Source organism: Nesoenas mayeri (assembly GCF_963082525.1).
Source record: "Nesoenas mayeri genome assembly, chromosome: 5".
Lineage (NCBI taxonomy): Eukaryota > Metazoa > Chordata > Aves > Columbiformes > Columbidae > Nesoenas > Nesoenas mayeri.
Genome location: NC_137548.1, coordinates 29,861,604 through 29,883,201, shown reverse-complemented (window position 1 = coordinate 29,883,201; position 21,598 = coordinate 29,861,604). Strand labels below are relative to the sequence as shown.

The 21,598-nt window shown below is 35.4% G+C and overlaps 1 protein-coding gene across 6 annotated transcripts in view; it reads right to left on the bottom strand.

Moving 5' to 3' along the window:
• The window catches only part of STRN3 (striatin 3), a 64,216-nt gene that overhangs the window by 3,280 nt on the left and 39,338 nt on the right, over window positions 1-21,598 (bottom strand). For 5 of the 6 annotated variants that reach the window (XR_013922186.1, XM_080345357.1, XM_080345358.1 and 2 more), the window contains 9 exons: window positions 20,750-20,890; window positions 15,067-15,200; window positions 7,836-8,011; window positions 7,657-7,704; window positions 5,209-5,330; window positions 3,896-4,063; window positions 3,492-3,632; window positions 2,045-2,152; window positions 69-155 (listed from right to left, as the gene is read on the bottom strand). Coding sequence is in view for 5 of the 6 variants with exons in the window: in XM_080345357.1 (XP_080201483.1) it covers window positions 69-155; window positions 2,045-2,152; window positions 3,492-3,632; window positions 3,896-4,063; window positions 5,209-5,330; window positions 7,657-7,704; window positions 7,836-8,011; window positions 15,067-15,200; window positions 20,750-20,890 (1,125 nt within the window). In the remaining variant the exon portion in view is untranslated. The remainder of the gene's footprint in view (window positions 1-68; window positions 156-2,044; window positions 2,153-3,491; window positions 3,633-3,895; window positions 4,064-5,208; window positions 5,331-7,656; window positions 7,705-7,835; window positions 8,012-15,066; window positions 15,201-20,749; window positions 20,891-21,598) is intronic. The other variant, XM_080345361.1, reaches the window with a different exon arrangement.

Here is a 21,598-nt window from a genome sequence, read left to right as displayed (position 1 = left end):
TGTCAGACACTTCAGTGCATCATAAATGCAAAATTTATATTGTATATAGAATATGAAAAAACGCTTACTTCCAGACATTAAATAGATTCCATTAGGATCTACAGCTAGACTTGTGACTGCATCCAAGTGAGCAACCATAGAATGGATCGTTTTACCTAAAAGCAAAATAAACAGTGAATTTCCTGTGAAGTAGTGTTTCTTGTAAAAATAACATTGCAATTAAATGTGATATAGCATAACACACTTATTTGTAATAGATTTCAACAATATTTGAATGATACAGTTCTATTAGAAATCATTAAGTTTCAACTGCAGACTCTGGTACAAGTGTAAGGATAAATGACACAGAGCACTCAAAAAGGCATTCCCATTCTAAGCGCTCTTTTTATCCATCAGGCATCTTTACTGGCAGCAATGACAAAGCAGCAGCTTGTTTTTCCTTACATGCATCGTTTCACATTTATCAACATGGAATTTGATTTGATTTGCCTGCTTTTAAGTCTATTAAGATCTTCAGTTCTTCCTGATCAGCCTTCATCTTTAATACCTTGAATTAATGAACGACAGTAAACTGTCAACATACTGTCTCCTGTCCAGATGATTCATATTACATTGAACTATTGCTGGACCCGGTAATATTTTATTCCACAAAATGATAATTTACTTCTACCTTCTGTTTTCTGTCTTTGACCCAATTATTTGTTTATGCAAGATTTTTCTCCTTATTCTACATCTTTATTTCTTTAAAATAATACATTTTAATTTCAGGACAATCATTGCAACGAATTTAATGACCACAATTCAAATAGATAGATTCATGGAAGATAAGGAGGGGAAAAATGTCTAGCTTTTTGCCTTTAAACCCCATATCCCAAGAACGCCTTCCCCTACTCTGCTCAAACCACAGTTAAAAAAGGGGTTTTCCACATGTGCCTACTTAAAGTCATCTAATGCTGATTTTTTTTTCCCCAACCTTGGTAGGATAACATGCAGAAAGAGATCGATAATTTGACAAATGGAAGTTCATCTTTGTTGTTACAATTATTTCAGCCTTCTTTAGGGCTACAAAGTTGGTGAAAGGTTTGGAGAGGAAGCTGTATGAGGAGCAGCTAAAGTCACTTGGTTTGTTCAGCCTGAAGGAGACTGAGGGGAGACTTCATCACAGCTACAGCTTCCTCACAAGGGGAGGAGGAGGGGCAGGCGTCAAACTCCTCTCTTTAGTGACCAATGACGAAACCTGAGGGAATGGCAGAAAGGTGTGCCAGGAGAGGTTTACATTGGACTTTAGGAAAAGGTTCTTCACCGAGGCGGTGGTGGAGCACTGGAACAGGCTCCCCAGGGAGGCAGTCACAGCCACAAGCCTGACAGTGTTCAAGAAGAGACTGAACAGCACCCTCAGACACATGGTGTGAACTGTGGGGTTGTCATATACATGGACAGGAACTGGACTCATTGTGGGTCCCTTCCAACTCAGGACATTCTATGACTCTGATTCTTTTAGTCATGATAGACTGTGCAGTTTTTCTGTATACCCTTCTTTTCTCTTTTATCCAGATCCTTTTCTGTTTCATGAACTTAACTGTGTTCTTAAAGTACAACACAGGATTCCATTACTACAATTAATTTTGGGTTATTTCCTGCCCTAATAGGTACCAAGCAGTGTTCTTTACTACTGAGAGTTGAAAAACATAACCAATATATATTCTTACAGTTAAAAGCATGGAAATGATGAAGACAGGAAGAAAATGGCAGACGTTCTATATAAATTAACGAAGCTCTAATTTAAAAGGATTTCCTTGTCCCTCACAACTATCTCTGCCTGTTTTGAGAGAGTATTTTCTGACTGCTGAAGTCACAATTGCAATGAATATGACTATATAATAGAGAAGGTACTGAAGAGGCTTAATCTTCCAAATACCAAAAGTTCTCTTTTACATAAAACCACATCACTAGTAAGTTTTCTACAAATGGATTCTCCCTATGTCTGCCCAGATTTACTTCAAACATATTCATACATACAAATCATGTTCTCTTTTATCCTTACCCGTTTTGTTGTCAAAAAATTTGATGTGTCTATCTTCATGTGCTGTAATAGTTACAGGAAGTGTGGGATGACTTACTACCTTGTTAATATGATTATTTGATTGTACACCTGAAAATAAAATTTTAAAAAAATATTAACCTGCCTTAAAGAAAGGGTTAAAGCTAAAATGAGAACATTTTAGCATTACACTTCAGCTTACTATATTAACTAGTATTATATAAGTAACATTTTAGGAAGAGCATCAATGCATCTCCTAATAAATAAATATAGCCAGGTAGACTCTAGTCAATGTAATGTAAGGTTAAAGCTGTACAAGTCGTGTACGCACACAAAAGATTCTCAAGGGAAACAGCAAACAAACAAAGCACTGCAGAGCAGCACTAGCCAAGTAGAAACAAACTATGGCACCAATACATTTAAGCACACACCCCTTACAGCTCCACATCACAAAAAAATTTAGCTGGGGGGAACGACAGAATCCAAATAACTTAAGTCAACCTAACCTGTTAGATTCTGTTATATACACCAATGACTGGTTTAGAATTTCTTACGCAGTTTTTGGAATACTCTTTAAATAACACTTCATCTTGATGTGCCAACATTTTACAGCTTGTTCCCTTCGTTTCTGTGCTTAATTTTTCTTGATCCCATTTAAGATTCTCTTTTCAAACTAAGAAAGTTATTTCTCCAATTTGAGATGTGCTTTCTCACTGTCAATGCCAGTTTTTGTACTATATACCTAGAATATAGCTTTTACACAGTTTTGTAACCTGTGCTGAAGTCTTTATAAAACCTTCTTATACTCTAAGTATAACCACTACATATATCAGACTACTTGGAGGGTAAAAGTAATTTCTCCCCTCACATTATTATTTTACGCCTCATTTCACAGAAACGAATGATGAGAAACTGGAAGTTTTCCTCATGGAACACTATCATGGGTTCAAGAAAAGAAAGCTCCTGTATCCAGAATTTCATCAGATACACACAGTTCTTAAAGAGCTACATCTTCATAGCACCTTATTTGTAGCAGCAGAATTTCTAATAGTAAAAGTTCCACAAGAGAGAGTGTTTAATCACAACATGTACAGAATTCTACACTGAACTATTATTCTGCTTGATTCACTTATTCACTTATTTCAATATCCTCTGTGTCGAGGCTACACAATGAAACTGTGTTTTAATATGCAGTTCAGCCAACTGAATCTTGAGAAACTTCAGCTTAGAGAACAAGAACTGTTGCTTTCCCTACCTCTAACCACTTTCAAATCCTGCTAATCCACAATCTTTTCCGTCATGTCCAAGCACCTTTAAGCATCTAACCAACTCTCAAATTGCACGATGCAGGAGAGGAGCAAAACTTTTTCATTTACTTTACTGTATAATAAAACTTGGATAAAGGTACCTCACCCAAGACGGATATTCAACACAGAAGAGCTTTACTTACCAGATTCTATTTGTGATGAAAGCATTACCACTGACTGGGATGTTTCTAAATCATAGATGACTGTGCTGCCAGTGTTAAAAGATGCCACCATATGAGCAGGGTCACAACCTATGAAGTCAACTGATGTAGGTATTCCATGCTCTAGGAAGACAGAAAAATGTCTTCAGGAATAATGAAACACTTGAAAATTCTTGACAGTTTATACATTTAGTTTGTTTTATACTCATACTTTAAAGAAGAAATTCACTCACTTCTTTAAAGTAATGCTACAGCACCAAGATTACTTTAGTAAAAGATCTTTTTCCTTTAATTCTGTTATGTAGTTTTGACAAATGGAGATAGAGACCCTGGTCGCATCATCAGCTGCCTCATAACAGATTTTCAAAACCACTGCAAAACCCTACCTTTCTCTCCATTGTAAGTGCAAATACAGGGCATTTTTTCTGGTGGGTTCCACAATCTAATAGTGCCATCTGCTGAACAAGATAGTAAGTGATTCTTTACACCACTGTACGCAAGACCCCAGACTGCATCTGTGTGAGCAATTAAGGTGCCAGCTAGAACGTTTGGCTCTGGAAAAAAAAAAACAAAAAACAAAAGTTCAGAAATGAAACCTTTTTAGTGAAGAGACATTAAACAAGTATTTCTTGTACTTCAATGTAAATTAAATTCCACATAAAACTGTTACAGCCCTTCCTGTTTAAGCAACCACCAGAATATTACATACGTGGTCAATTTGTACAACCACTGCCATCTTTCTCAAAAAACACACATCAACAGGACAGACAAACAAAAAACCCCACCAAACCAAACCAAACTGCCATATGAGGAAAGGCTGAGAGAACTGAGTTTGTTCAAGTCTTGAGAAAAGAAGGCCTAGGAAAGACCTTATCACCATGTTCCAGTATTTAAACGGTGGTTACAAAGAAGATCAAGACTCCCGTTCTACAAGGAGTCACATGAAAAAGAGGAGGGGCAATGCGTACAAGTTACTCCTGAGGATATTTCAATTGGACACAAGAGGGAAATATTTCATGATGAGCACAATCATCCATTGGAATAATCTCCCCAGGAAAGTGGTGGATTCCCCAACATTGGACACTTTAAGATTCAGCTGGACAGGGTGCTGGGCCATCTTGTCTAGACCATGCTTTTGCCAAGAAAGGCTGGACCAGATGATCCTTGTGGCCCCTTCCAACCTGGTATTCTATGGTTCTATGCTTCAAAATACTGATCACCATCAATAGTAGGACAGTGATGCACAGTTTTCCAAGCAGTTATCAGCTCTTTAATTTTATAGACGTTGGTTATGGGAACTGAGATGGAAATCAGAAACATGGGACATAGAATTTGAGTACACTTATCTTAGTTTTCTGAGAAATTCCTATCAGAAGAAATAATCATTCAGAAACTTGGAATTTTGGTCCAAAGTAGTAAGCATACTTCTTAAAAATAAAGAGGTACGATTAATTTTTTCTTTACTGTTTAATCCCCAGAAACTGCCAGTCTTCCTACTACAATTCTACACAAAGCTTGTCACCAATGCAAGTGGGAATACATAATTAATGTTTACCACACATAAAAAGTTGAAAACACAATTTACTTGATAAATGGTAGTTACATTTCACAAAAGCTCTAGAAAACAGATTGGCATCAAACAGCAAATTAATGTTGAAGACAATGGTCATGAGTTATTTATCTATTAAAAGGCACTTACCATAGGTATCATATGGATCCACATTAGGGCTAGGCATGTTCCACCACTGGATGGTTGCATCGATACCACCACTGAAACACTGTTCTCCATTGGAACTAATCGCCAGTGACAATACAGGTCCACTATTGCGAGACAGAGAAAGAGAAGTTTATTGATACTGCCTACAGGGTAGAAGTAAAAATTTGTTATCTACTTTCAAAATGAATTGGATTGTATCAAGCAATTAAAAAAAAAAAAAAATCAAACTACAAAGAAGCAATTCTGTTAAAAGCTTTTTAAAGTCTCAATAGGTGATACCAACCTCTATTAAAATATTAATAACAAAGTAACTAGAACTACCCAAATCCAAGAAATTCAAAGACCACCACCTTACTTCTCAGAAGCAACAGTAACTACATCTACAAACGATGAGTTTTTACCTTGCATCTAGACCAATCTAGATTGTACTGAAAGAGATGACTGTAGCCTCCCACCCAACTATTTTCTCATCCTTTTTTAGGAACTGACAGTAACCTATGCCCCAGTAAACTGGCTCAGAAAAACAACCCTAGAAAGTGCTTTTTGGCTGAGGTTAGACTTCCACTGGTTTAACTTCTTCAACCTGTTTGCTGTGATATGAGACAAGCACAAGCTGTGGCCTGATGGAAGACACAGGCCTACTCCTTTAGACACACTAATAAGTCAGGTTTAACTGTATTGTAAAACCATATCTCCAGAATTAGATGCCTGGCTCATCTGACAGGCCATGCTCAGGATATAAGGAGTTTACCAGTCATTTAAGTGCAGATGAGCAAACTAGAATGACGTATTTGAAGATAGTGAAAAGGAAGACTATTGGTTGAATCCACCTGCGTATTTGGCAAAGTGCAGAATGAAGTTGGGATGAGAGGGAATGTTGCTCAATGCATATGTGAGGTAAAAAAAATAACAAAATTACTTTGTTATCAGCCTCACTGGAAGCCACAGGGTGCATATGAGTTCTGTACCAAAACTTTCCCAAATCTTGCCTTTTTGTATTCAGTAACAAAAGCCCAAGTAATAGCCCAAATTTAGACAGAGGAAAAGAACTGACAGAGAATTCAATTGGTCAGTGCCCTCTATCACTCAAAAGAACACTTGTATTTTAACATGAGGACATACTAGTCACCCTGTCCTAAAGAAGAGTGTTTTTTTACACTTCAGCTAATAAGTGCAAAAAATAAGATGTTACGTTCTATCAAGTAAATGGCTTAAGGGAATGAGAAGGGTGACGATAGTATGTGTAGATGTCCAAGTACAAACTACTTTTTTTTCTTTTTCCACCATTACCAAGGCCAGCACATGAAGTGTTACTGACTTCCACACTTATCAAAGAGCTCTCATGAAGCTTATCTGGTAACTGGAGACTGGATCTTTAGTTACATAGGGCAAGTACACAAACTACTGTGACTACCTACAGACCGTGAATTTTTGTCTTGTGTTCTTATTAGAAGGAAGCAGAAATCAAAATTAGCATGCGAAACTCAGGCAGTAATAAAGCAGCTAATGCTTTATGGAGTTTTACAAGCTCCAGCTCAACTTGCACATTTTACTAATGTTGTTTAATTCAGGTCAGTTCACTGTCACCATCTGCCACAACAAAGATCTTTCCTTGTTTCAGACTAGTTTGTCCAATCCGCTTCCCCAATATCTTGGGCCAGAGCACAACCAGAAATGAGAATATTTGTAATAAACCACCATCTGCACACAAAGTAGGCACACTTGAGATGGGAAAGGAGGAAGCCTAAGTTGACACTGGAAGAGAACTGACTGTGGTTATCAGAACTTTGCTCAGGTATTAATAGACTTTTTGATTACAACAGTTACTTCACTGATTTCCAAGTTTCCCCCAGCACTGAGAGGCATACGTGCTGGTGAATACCCATGCCTTAACTACTACTTTGGCCTACGCCGGCAATGAAATTTTATCTCTTATTCTTGTTGAAGCCCCTAAAAACAACTCAGAACCTCCCTACTCACTTGATATCCTGATTTTTCACTCATTGAATCTGCATTCTTTTTTTTTTTGATCCTGATGATTGCATCTGTACTTTTAACTTCTCAGACCTGTATCTGAAGACACTAGGTACAATTAATAAAGTCTACCCTGTTTATCTTCTTCATATATTATACATAAAATCTACAGTCCAAGATACAGGCATCACTCAGGTGATCTTATTATCATCTTCTACAATCTCTCCTTTCCATTTCAACTAACCACATTTATCACTTCCTGTTCTTCTTGTGTTATCATGGACTGTGTGACTCATGACAGGGACTCAGTATTTACCTGTTTTCACGAAGTACAAGGGACCTTGTTGATAAAATGTAAAAATAGAGCACATTCGTGGCTTGTACACTGAAGTGTCTTACGAATCCATCAGATAATGACAATACATTTATCAAGCAATAATTATGTCAAATACTTACATGTGGGCCCTAAATGTGTAGATTGGTTCTACATCTAAAGAGGCACTCCTGAAAGAAAAATGAAAGTTATTATGCTACATGAAATCTCTAGTGGAAAACTCTGAAAATTTTTAAGAGTTTAATCAATTTCAACGGCATTTAAAACATAATCGATATTTTATAAAAACCCATATACTTGCTTTTTGGCAGGAACTGTTTTCTGCAAATTCCAAAGTTTTAGAGTGTGGTCCTCAGAGGCTGTAACCAGCACAGGCTCTACAGGATGAAAAGCTAATGCCCGCACTCCATCAAAATGACTGCGTAGCGTGTACTTAGGGTTCCAAGTCTTCCGGAAGGCATCTTTGTTAGCTGGCAGCTAACAAAAAAGAAATAAAAAAGAAAGGCATAACTTTATCTTGAGTTTAAAAATACGTATAATATACATCTCCCCGTATTTTAGGAAAACACACTACTTTTGATTCAGCTAATGCATGTTCAATCTTAAGTTTGCATTTATCTACTGATCTGTCTATATGCATCTGTAACTCCCTCTCCGGCCTGTAAGGCAGCCTGCAAATTTTTCTACTGTCATAGTTTCTTCCGTCCCAGAGTGAAATGGAGTACAATGCTGAATACACAGACAAGAAGCCTTGATTTTCCAAAACTAGTTTTAATCCTTTTGTGCAATGACACTTTAATTCTTCCCTGAAAAAAGACAAAGGTTTCATTGCTTATCATGTTGTCTGCACCCAAAGAAGAGATTACAACTGTCAAAAGCTCATTTATCACTTAAGCTCAATAAAAATGAGCCTCAGGTGCCTAGTGAGTGATCATTCTCAGATGAGCAACTTGACTGAAAAATGACAGGAAACATACAGAATTCTCAAATTCTTCTACGCATGAAGGTATGTACACATAAATAGATAATACAAATTTAAATACACATTTACAATGATAGTAAACATAACATCACACAAATATTTTTAATGAGTTTCACATATACTTGTGAGTCAATAACTTAGTTACTATGTGAAGCAATATATACAAACTTTACTTTTATATATTGTGAGCATCCAATTAATACTCTTACCTATAGACTGTTAGGCTAAAATGCAAAATTTAAAGCTGCTTAATACTGATTATAGGTAACTCAGAAGAGTTACCAGAAAACCTCAAAGTCTTCTAGTGAGTGCGAGAGACTTAGAACTTTGAAATCAATTTATATTCTGCAGAGAGTAGACTCTTAAAACACTACATCCCATTTGTCCTAAGCCTCCACCATACGGAGAAATACATCTGCAGGTACTTCTCTCTTCCCCTCAAGTAATTATAAAGAGAGTTTAAAAAATGACTTTAGTTAGATGAACAAAATTAGCAAACTAAGAATTGATGGAAACTAATCCTATTGTCTGCCTTACACCCTATCTAGTCACCAAGTAGTTGTTAAAGAGTGTTCCTTAACCACAGCATAGAATCTCTCAGTATCCCAAGATACTTTCAGCAACACTATTAAGAGACTAAAAATCTCCCATAGCTTATAAAATCTTAGTACCTCATATCTATCAGGATTGAAAATAAAACTCAGATCATAACATAACATATACTGTAATAAGTATTCTTGGACCCAATCTATATCCTGGACTGAATTATCGCTATTCACTCACACTAAATTTGATTCTATCCAGTCAAAGCAAATAAAGGCTCATACAATAAAATTTACTGTTCTGAGTTACAGATTTGCAGGCTTTTGCTTTTCTCATATATTAATGTATATTTCTGGCCTAAGTGCAAACTATGCCAAATGCAGATCAAACACCAGAACTTGTTATACCAGACATATAATGTGGATTTTAATTGAGATTTAAGTTATTTAGCACTACACTGCATGCTATATACAAACTTCCTAAAAAGAATAATCTTTTCTTGTGGGGAACAGAGTAGAATTCTGGAGGTCTGCATTAAACTTTATAGATTTCAGCCCAAACTGCATATTTCTTCATCTGTCTAAATTTAAAGTGGATAGGGGGATTAAAAAAAAAAAAGGGGGGGGGGGGAGGAGTGTGGAAGGAGGGAAAAAATGGTATTTTTCTATCAGTCCCTCAGTATTTTTAATCCTCATTATGTAAGGTATTCATCCACCTGGCTAACTCATGTTGCCTCATGTACTTGTGGTGATCTGAGGCTTAGAGAAATTAAAGCTAAACATTTGAAACAGCAATGGCTAATTTTAGGACATGTTGTTATGTCCCAGATTAGACAGAAGACCTTGATTATTTGGGTGTGTCATCCACACTGGTTTCTATTACAGTTGCGATGAAGAGCCACTCAAAAAACCCAGGATTCAATATAGTGGTCCTTATGTTTCAAAAATGGGAAAACAGAGTTCATTAACTTTGGCAGACTTTACTACACAGGACCAAGTAGGATCAGCTGGACCCTTGATCCTAGTCCACCCTCAGCAAACAGCCAGAGAGTAGATGCTTAGAATAATAGCATTGACCAAAAGCAAGAGTTGCTGTTCCCCTACCTAAAACCACCCACAAATACCCAAAACAAAAACTCTGTCTCCATTAGGAGACACAAAACACTTCACACGCCCTGAAAAAACCTTTACCACAGAATCTCCCTGAACTTAGAGCAAAAAACCCCCATACAAACCATAAACCACAAGAAATTGCTAAATAGATTAGAGAAGCAAGCAGAATGGGAAATGCCTGCTTTGTAATACTTGCTCCATTTAACCTAATGAAAATCCTGTTTTGCCTTCGTTTTGTCTGTATGGGAACACAGGCCAGCAACCTATTCATTCTGCCTTGTAAACAACCAGCATTCCAGACTGAATGAAACTACACCTGAACAAAACAAAACAAAAAACCAACAAGCAAGCAAGCAAACAAACACAAACAACAAGAAACAAACAAACAAACCAAACAAAAACATCCCATGAAAACCAAAACAAAACACATGAAAAAAAAGAAAAAAAGATACCAGGGAAGGAAGCTACTCCTTGCCCCTGCAGTCAACAGAATCCTTGCAGTATAGTAAGGAAATGCATATTTCCCTAATCCAATCAACTATGCATCTCCAGCAAACAGGTGAATTAGAAAGCAATAACAAATAACTACAGTCAGAGTTTTCTAAGGCTTTAATGTTTTTTTTTTTCCTTGACACTGTTGTGACTGATGAGAAATTTCAAAATTCAGATGCTCTGAAAAATGAGGACTTTCCATTTCACAGCCAGTCCTACAGCAGAAAAACACCATCCAGTGTAGCTGTGGAATCCAAGAAAATAGAAATGGGAGTATTTGTTTTGATAACAAAATTACTCCTTCAGCATCAGAACAGCTACATACACTGGAGGTAAATATAAAGAACTAGATATTGAAAACAACATGACTTGAGCTGACTGTACTGTACTACAGAAAACTAGTCTTGTGGACAACTGGTGGACTAAATCACTGACATACAGAAAAATCTTCAGCTATAGTTGAAATTCTTAAAATTTAAAACATTATCCCCATTCTGTCCACATATCCTCTTGTTTTCAAAATATAACCCTCATCAGGGATTGCAGCATGAAAGCCAGTGGAACCCTCTTGTGGCTTTATTTACTCATGCACTACTAATGGCTCACATAAGCATTTTAAGAACATGGAACTATTGGGAACAAAATGCCAAAAGTGGGAATATTAAGTATTTGGGGTTCTGTTGTTGTTTTACTTAAACATTAATTTTGCTTAATATTATCTGCTTATCTGGAGATTCACTGGAAAAGGAGGTGGCTTCAGCTAAGCTCAAAGGGGCATGAGATTAAGGTGTCCTACAAGTGCTGTGTTACAAGTACAAGATAAGACATGCTCTATTGCACTGCAGATCCACAGTTATGTGGAAACAACTTCAGAAATCAAGAACTATCAAGGAATTTTTAACCTGAAGGAACACTGTGATGGAGAACCAACAGTCTCTTCAGATCCGTGACAGGACAGAGATTTCTTTCTTAAATACAAGTATCAAAAAAATTCTTTCAATTTGTGTTATTGGATACTTCAAGTCAGAATAAGTCAGAAGCCACCACGCATTTTTCAGATATGCTTTAAAAGATAACAGATATGTTAAGAACACTGGGAAAGCAGGACTGGATAGGAAGGAAGGAAACCAAGTGACAACTATAGTAATCACTTCTCATTCCTATTTGGTGAATGAAGCAGTAAGAAAGCAAAAACTTTTGTCTCCTGTATCAGCCAGATATTAAAGCATGAAATAACCTCTCCACACACACCTCTCAAACCAAGCTGTAATTAAAGAGCCTCTAATGAAGTGTTTCAATGATAAAGTTTTAGATCTCCAACTACACTGAAGCAATAAGATCATCTTCATCTACAGAATAACTGACACCCTCAAACCTTTGACAAATTTGTGAGGTACTGCCTTCTGCTGCAAATTCCTTGCTAGCTCAGGCAGCATTTCATGCTTGCATATTTATCACTTCTATTCGCTGCTTTAAGTTTCCCAAGGCAGTAAAGCAACTCCAAGTTCTATTCTGCATTGCTCCTTGCACAATAAAAACTGTATTGTCGGGTTTGTCAGAAGTCCCACAGATTCTTCTGAAACAGTTTGATCAGTTGGTATCAACTACTCATTGTAATGCTTCCTGAGTGTGTCTTGGCTCACCTGTAAATATTCCTCCTCCTTGGAATAAACAAAATGGCTATGCACTGTTTTATGAAGAAGCTGTACCTCACAAAAGAGGAAGACATATTGCAAAGTTGCAGAGTTGCAATCAAGCACGACATTTTCCTCAAAACAGATCTTGCTTCTGAAAGTCTCTCTCTCACAGGGCATCCTCTACAGACCAGCTTTCCCTACACTACTGGAGTTCTTGAAGGAGACATCAGAAATTCCTTCTTTTACATCAAAGACATTCTTGTAATCTCTTTAGCAAAGAAAGACATGGCATAGATTTGCTATTATGGCATCAGAACTTTTATTATTTCATTATTAATTATTGCATTATTTTGATCTAAGATACTTCTGGCTCAGCAGAGGCCTCTGACAGTAGTTAAAAACAACCAAAAATGCTTAAGAAAAAGTACAAGATTAGTGATGCTTCTTCTCACCGTTCTTCCAGACTGCTATAATTTCAGCCCAGGAACTTCTTGTTCCTTCCATGCATACAGTAATTCTTAATGGACAGCTAATTGGAAAACAACAGGTAACAATCTACAATAGAGATCTAAAGTATTCTGCTAATACTGGAGTTGTACAGATATTAGAATTTATGCTACGAATTTTGACTGATAATCATTCTCATGGCATTAAAAGTAGCCAACCAAGAATGGAGCCATGTAAAATACAATATTACAGATCAACCATATGGGTCACCATACTAATTAGTCCATACATTAATTGTCCAGCATATGGGCTGATTTGGGATTTTGGTGGGCAGAAGAGGAAAGAAAGGTGCATAACAAATATTTTAGTTTTTAAAAGAAAAAAAGAAATAGAAAATTCTGTGATTATGAACATGTGCCTTAAGATCCAAATATTGTCATGTGACCTTTACAAATTTAATGAAGAGCAAGTGTGACCCACCAGACCTCAATACTCCAAAGTTTTGAACTCAGCAATAGGACAGACATAGAATGTAATACAACTGGAAAAACAATCTGTGATCTAATCTCACAACTGTAGCTGCCTCACTACTGAAAGTATACCATTTAGGTTTTTGATGCCTCATACTTACTATCAGTAAAACCAGGATAACACTTGAAGAAAATAAAGCAATCAATAAACAAGTTCAGAAGCTGGATTTGAGATTCTAAACTGCTTTAAAATAAATACCATTAAACCAAACTTCTCTTAACTCTTTCATGAAGATACAGACAGGAGCATTTAGCAGTTATTCAACCAAGTAAATACAGCACTATGTAAAACAACCCCCAACTATTCAACTTCATAATTCCCAGGAGAAATTAGTACTAGTTAGGAGTAGTGGTTCAGAACATCCAGTTCCGAATGTTTCAAATTTAAGCCGCCTTAAAGCACTTACAATTGGAGTTTCTGAAAAACTTTTCTTTGAAGTCCACTTGTTCATATATTTCACTGAAACTTTACAGAAAAATAGTAATTTTCTAAACACTTGTACATGACCCTCCAGTCAGACACATCATACACATGATTTCACAAGAGATTTAGCTAGACAAACGGCAAAATCCTCAGAAAGTTAAGATGCAAAGAGCTGAAACCAAACTCTGATATTAAGTTATCTGATTTCCCAGAAGTGCTATGTCATTTGAAATGAAATGGACAACCTGAAGATGAATCTTTATTGTAAGAAGGACAATTTATTATTAAACTTTTAAAACTACTCTCAATATTTAAAAAAATATCTTTCATTTATTTTTATAGAGTCCAGTAATATCCAGGATGGATCATTAACATTTTAATTTGTTATTCAGGAAATGGAACTATGTAACCTAACACACTGCGATAATGGAGAAATGGAAATATCAGCTCTTACTTCATTACAGTAATTAAGAATCCTTCCAGTTTTAAATACTGAAGGATAAATATGATTAAAAGAAAAAAGGTGTGCAGTCACACAGAAGTATTTTCAGACTGTGTAAAAAGCTATAAACAACTTATTTCTTCACTTTGGAGAATCTAAGATTTTAAGAAAATCCCCAGTAATGGTTGCCAATACAAACAGCATGTATCTAACTTGAAATGTTACAGAAACAGAGAGGTTCCTTACCAACAGCAATTTAAAAACAAAACAAAACAAAACAAAAACAAAAACAAACACTACAACCCCAAAACATAAGTAATTTTAAATACAATACCTAGGACTTACCTGAACACTTCCCTAACCAGCCATCAAATGTTACTAGCCAACAAAAAAATCCTATAAAACCATTGGTAATAGCTTAACGAATATGGTCAAAGGAATCTCAGAATACTCTGGATTGCAATAAAAACATACTCTAAAAGCTTACATGCGATATATACTACTATACACAGTCTATGCTGTTAACACTACACAAACCCACAGAAAGCAAACAAATAAGTTAACATCAATATTTATGGTTTTTGCCTTGTCTTCTCAATACTCCATATGAGTGTAGCATTGTCATTTTTGATCAAATAAATTCATGTTAAGATGTCAGTCTGTATTTTATTTCATAACACGTTCCTTCCGTGACAAAATCTGAATTATCTAAGTAGAAAACAAACGAGTCATCTCAGTTAACCTTTAATATCCACCTTACTTAGCCCATTCACAAGGTGCTTCCTCTACCTCCCAACTAATAGTTTTTGCTAATGAAATCTCTGTTCTCTGCATCTATAATGTTCAGGGTGGGGGAGAAGGGACCCAACTACTATTGATTAAATTAAACTGTATAAAGAATTTTAAAATAAAATTGCACTTACATCATAACTATAGTCTGCATCATTTGTTACTGTCAAGTCTGCAAGGTCTCCAAGGCCCAGTACACTTAACAACACATCATCAGAACCCGTAATAAATGACTTGCCTCCTCCAGGTGGAAACATTATTGGCTCAGCTACAAAGAACAAAACAGTTTCTTTAAGTCTCAATGTAATAATTCAAACCAATGAAAAACTGCATTATTCATCACTTAAAAGCAAAACAGAGTTTAAAACTGAACTTGTACACTCTACATACTGCCCCAACTAAAACAGAGCATGATGACACGCACACGTGCAAACACACACACATATTAATTACAAAACTTTTTTCATTATTCATCATTTGATTTCAACTTACTTTACGGAGGTGTTCAATACTACCGACAAGTGACTTGACTAACATTTCTTTACATTGTAGCATCAAGTGTATCCAAGTTTTCAGCTAGATATTTCGCTCACTACACCACGCTATTTGCCTTCTAACCATTTGCAAATTAGTCTCTGTGGTTTATACTAGTCAAATATCTCTACTTGCACGTGTAAGTAATTTTTATCTCTCAGGGTAAAGGCCCCCTGCAAAACATCTCTTCTACTTTGATTTTTTCAGATGATTAAAAAAATTAAAACATCTGTTATTCATGAATTCCTGTCTTATTCTCCCAGCATGATTTTGGATTCTAATTTAAAATACACTCAACTGACATTTATCTTAGCTAGCTGTGCCTTCCCCAAATTAAAATTTAACATTGCTGTTAATTATCATGTAAAATAAATACGAATTATATATAACCATTCATTATGAATAATAAAGTTTCAAATATTCACCCATTTTCTTTACACTTTGCGACAATTCTGTATATATCCTTCTACTCACAAATATCAATTTAGCAGTAAGGAACAGGAATAAAGGTTTAAACATTGTAATACTTCAGCATATCTTAGAAGCTGCTTTTACTTATCAATATTCCTTTCTGAGCAAAAATTAGGACACTTGTTAGGTGGAGTACTTAAACTTCAGCTAAGTGCAAACGTGCAACATACGTTAAATCATATCTGACATCTTTAAAAACTAAACTTGCTTGACTTTTGGATTTCACTGATTTGGAAGAGAGTGTCATGGTCTCACTTTAATGTCACCCCTTATTTCTAATCCTCTCAGAAAAAAACACAAACTCAGAGAAAATAAAGCTTCCAGATCTCAAAAACACCTATATTCTGCGTTTTTTTTTTTTTTTTGTCTTACAAAAATAGTTCCAAACAAGCCAACTAATAACCAACACATTGAAGGAGTATATTTCTTATTATCACCACTATCTGAATGGTAACCTAGTTATGTTCTACTCCAGCTGAAGAAAAGTAATTAAGACCAGGTGTAAAGTTACAGATGCCTGGCACCATTGCTATGGCTACGCAAAGAGGAGCCAGTCAAACCACATCAAAACTCACTTCTCAAGATTAAAACAAGTTTCTAATGCTTGCGAACTACTGTAGTACTGAAAAATGCAAGCTTATTAGCATAGACAACACAACTATATGTGAGAATCTAAAAAGATAAGCTATGCAAGAATGAAGACTGCTGTTTGTACAACTGCTATGCACAATCACCTCTTTTTAAAACATTCTCAATGCATATACAGATCTTGACTCATCAGAATACTACATTAAATTAAAAGCCAAAAATAGCTTACCATGCCTTTAGATGAGTAAGTTTTTCATTTCTCTTACTATTTTACTAAACCCCTCAATTTGACAGTCTATTCCAAACAACTCATATTTCAGAAAAGGGCATATTCTTAGAAAATACCTAAATATTTTCCATATTCTCATCTACTTCCCTTATTATTAGTTTCTGGGATTTTTTGGGGAGGTGCAAGGGGGTATCTAGTCATCCACGCTTATTAGATGAGATCAGAATTTCTATGGATTGATTTCTTAATGAAAGTATCTGAGCTGAGTAAAAAAGGAGATACAAACAATACTTTATATGAAGCAGGAAATAAAATAACATCGCAAACATTCTCTGGGCAAACCTAAATTATTAAATCCTCAAATGAACAGCAATTAGCCCCTCAATTACTTCAGAGACCAAGCTTTTCCTGGGTCTTTTCTCACAGAAAATGAGTAGGAGGGAAAAAAAAAAAAGGGCCACAGAAGTAACAGAGGGCTTTTTAGGGGTTTTGTTGTTCTTGCCCTCAATGTTTGGTTGAATTTGTGCATGCATGTGTTGTGTGTGGGTTTTTTGTTTGCTCGCTTGTTTTTTCCTTCCCCCCCTTTTAATCTCCCACAGAAATACTGCAATCCTTACATTGGGAGATTCCAAAACCGGCTCACCTCTATTGTCTTGACAAGGTCCCAGCCTTCCAATTCCATGTATCTATTTATAAGTAAAACCTCCCAAGTCACTACAGAAGCCACTATACAAGCTGCTGATCACTGGGTAAAGGAGGCAAAATGCTCATTTTAAATTTGAGGATGCTTTCCATTCCTGTTGTGATGCTGTGACTCCTATTTGATCTTTAAGACAGGCTCACAACGTTTAAAATAAGCCCCTGAACTTGTCACACTAATTCTTTGTGAAATTAATATCATCTGTCCTTAACAGACTGACATATGTTTTATACCAGGAGTCTAAATCATAAATTGATCAAGTTTTATTTGCATCAGCGGTGAATATTTATTAAAAGCTTCCAATTAATGCTATCCAAAATTTAGAAGCATATTTCTCAATACTAATGTTGCCAGTATGTAAGCATAATGTTGTATATTTTAATTTATTTGCACATGTTATTATTTTAAAATGAGACCTATTCAAATAAGTTTAGAAACTGGTTGCAAGCTGTTTTGATAAAAAGAAAAGCCTGAAAAGCAACACAATCAAAGATGCATGATGATATAGCTACTAAAAATAAAGACAACTCTGCCTACCGAAAAAAACGCATCAATGGATATTTGCAAATTATAAAGTTAAATTACCTTGTAGAATACTTTTCATCTTTAAAAAAATCCAAGTATTTTTCTAACACAGAGTACAATATTATCCTCACAACATAATGTATATGTTTACCTGAGTTTGCAATTGTTAAATATCAGGTAAAAATTGAAGTGATAGCACAAGTTTCTCTGCAGGTGAAACTATGTGAAAAAAATACAATTATTAAATACTTGCGTGGTCAATCCTAAACCAGCACTTTTTACCCTCAAGTGCTTGACACCACACATAATCAAGTCAAAAATCAAGCAGTAATATTTGTACAGACTGAAACTGCTTAAATCTCTATTTAGATATGTATGTTCATATATGCTGTTGTTGCCTGCTCTACCACAGGGACACCTTAATCTTGTCTTCCAGAAAGGTAATACATGGTATACCAAAACTAGCAGTTAATACCTGAGCAATTAGCTTACTGCTATTTTTTTTGTCATTCTGTAGATTGACACCCCCACAATCTATAGATCTTAAAAAACAACCCAAAGTAATAATTCTCTGTATAATACATTGAATTGAGCATCGTACTACAGCTGATTCTGTTTCTGAAAGACACACAATATGGTGGAATGGAAGCCCCACATTTTTATGGCCAAAACTATAAAGTTTAATTACAGCATAACAATTTTCTCATCATATTTAACCAGGCACTTGAGTGAAAAAAGAAAACCACCAAACCAAAACCCACACAGTCAGATGTATAAAAGATATATTCTCAGCTAATTAGCACCATGGTTTACTTTCCTCTCTGGAACTTCTCCTCCCCTCAAGATTAAAAAAAAAAAGTGAGCTAAACAATACTTTCTTTTCTATACAAAAACAAAATTATCAACCACTGCCTCAGAACTGTAACATAAACCTTACATACAGTTACATGGCTTGGTAACACTCATCAGCATAGGCCAGGGTGTCCTACTTGTCTGCAAGAAACTTAGCTTTTAAAACACAGCTGAATGAAAAATTGAGCAAAATCTGCATTTTATGATAATGAATCATTTGGCCTTGTTACCAAAAGAGAGACCTAGAAGACACCACTAAGCTTGGGTTTTTTGCAGCTTTGCACCATATGGTACAGACAAAAACTCTGAAAGCCACATAGCATTCAGGATAGACTTTCTGATCTAACAGCAAAATTTAAATTCTAATATTCAAGTTTAAAAGCTATGCAGAAACCACAATTAGCACATATGATGGTAGAGATATTCATATTGCTACTCCTAGTGAATAAAGTCTCAAATACACTGGTAAGCTGAAAACATATTAATACATTAAATAGCATGAAAATATAATCCTGAAATACAGTTTACTTGAAAATAGCGTGGACAATCTTTACGTGAAGCGGAGCACAATGTTTGTGCTACAGGAACCAGGCAATAAAAATCAGTTCCAGTCAAATGCAAATTTAACATCTATTTCTTCAAAAAGGTTGATTTGTCCAACATAATTTTTCATGTAAAGTCTCTAAAAGAAACAACAGCTGTATGAGTTCTCCTTAACATATATGGACTAAGAAAAAAATACCCTAAGACAAACTGAGGGACCTGTTACTGAAGGGTCACATGCCCATCATACCTTAAAAAGGCTAAAAATCAATCTAAAGCATATAAGTACTAAGCCTAAATACAGACAAAATGTATGTCCACAAGTGTTACCAAGTGGATCTTCGGCAGTAGGTTTTTCGATTGCACTCCACAGGTAAATTTTATACTGGTTTATATTTAAGTTGTAAATAAAACAAAGATTAAAAGGAAGGGAGTAAAACTAAAGGTGGGAAAACAAACACTTTTGTAGAACAATAGTTTGGGAAAGCAACAACATCCCCCAGCAAAATTTATATTTTCCTGCTTCCTGGTAACAGGCATTTGTGGGGGCAGTGATGATAGAACAGGAGAACCAACAGATTATCAAGATCAGTAATAACACAAATTCTTTCCACTTCTAGTATAGTTGACACTATGCCCAGTCTAATGGCTCAAAGATGATACAAAGGAGCCAAATCTGAATTCAGCTGAGTATTTTGAATAAACATGTTCTGAAGAGAGGAATTTACATAACGATATTCTAATCTCAAAGTTAACATAAGGAAAATAATTTATTTAAAACAAAGAACTTAAAGCTGAATACAAGATTATAGACCTTCTAGATAATAGTTTTCCAATAACTTTCATTGTCTAAGATGACCCTGAAATTGAAATCAATACTGTGTAAAGAAATAGTGTCTTTGTACATTTGTGTATATAGACCAAGAGAATTTCAAAAAAGAGAACATTAAACCTGAGGAAAAGAGACAAATTAGTCTTGTAACTTAAATACCCACTTTTAACTTTCACTTTAAAATGCAAACTGTGTATCAAGTGTTAATACTCACCTTTTCCCCCCTCAATCAATAACACCCTATTTGTAAAAGGTTTTGCTGACAGGTGGGTTCTGCAAATGGGGATTTAACAGTGAATAATTTCAGAACACACTGCTGTAAATAAAGTTGTTTAAGAAATACTTATAAAATAATGGTGAATTACAATAAGCCACAGAAACTCAAGCCATATTCTCATAAAATCATTTGGGAAGAACTGCAAATAAAATAATAATGTGGCAATCTGCAATTGAATTATACTTTATAGAGGGGACAGTAAATTACAGCGTGTGCTTTGTAAAAGAAAACTCCTGGTATATAAGAAGTAGCTGAATTTTTTGTACCTTCCTCTGCTCTTGCACCTTCATGATCAGTCATTCTAGAAGAGGGTGACCTAGATTGATTAATGATTCCTGAAGGGATGTGGGGTATCTCATCATCGCCCAGATCAGCTATCATGTCGTGAAGTTTTGTCCTGTTGACTCCTGTAAATTAACGTCAGCAGCAAAGATTCATTTGATTGCTACCGCTTGACTTGAAGTCTAAAAATGAACTAAACTAATTAAACAAGAATATTAATGATGGGACCTCCTTCAAAGAAATACATCGCTTTGCTTTTGTCTTTGTATATTAAAAAAATTGATCTTTTGGAAATTAAAAGAATGAGTTAATACATCAAATCTGAAAACTACAAGTAAACAGTTTTAATTCACTAAATCAAAGAATAATTCCTTTGTGTTCTGTAGATCTATTCTACAATTTCCTGTAGGAGAGAAAAAAAATCATCTTACAGCTCTACTGAAGCCAAGGCAAATATCAAAAGAACATTAATTATTAAAATACAAATGAATTAAACATTCACTAATAATATAACACAACTTTAACTATACTAAACAATTTAACACTTAAAAACAGAGTGCAAATAAAAAATAAACTTAAAAATGAGGGAAAAAGTACAGACAACTCATAACAGGGGTGCAACAAACAATTAACTTTCCCTGCTTTTGAATGGTATTTAAACTGTATGAAGTGTTTATTAAACACAAGAGCGAGAATTATTCCACCACTCTATGAAACTGCAGATGTATGTTATCCTTATTATACAAGCATGTCTCTAGAAACAAAGCATACTGAATTGTATTGTGCACTAAATTCATGATGCAGATACTAGAAAATAAGAGTAGTATAATTTT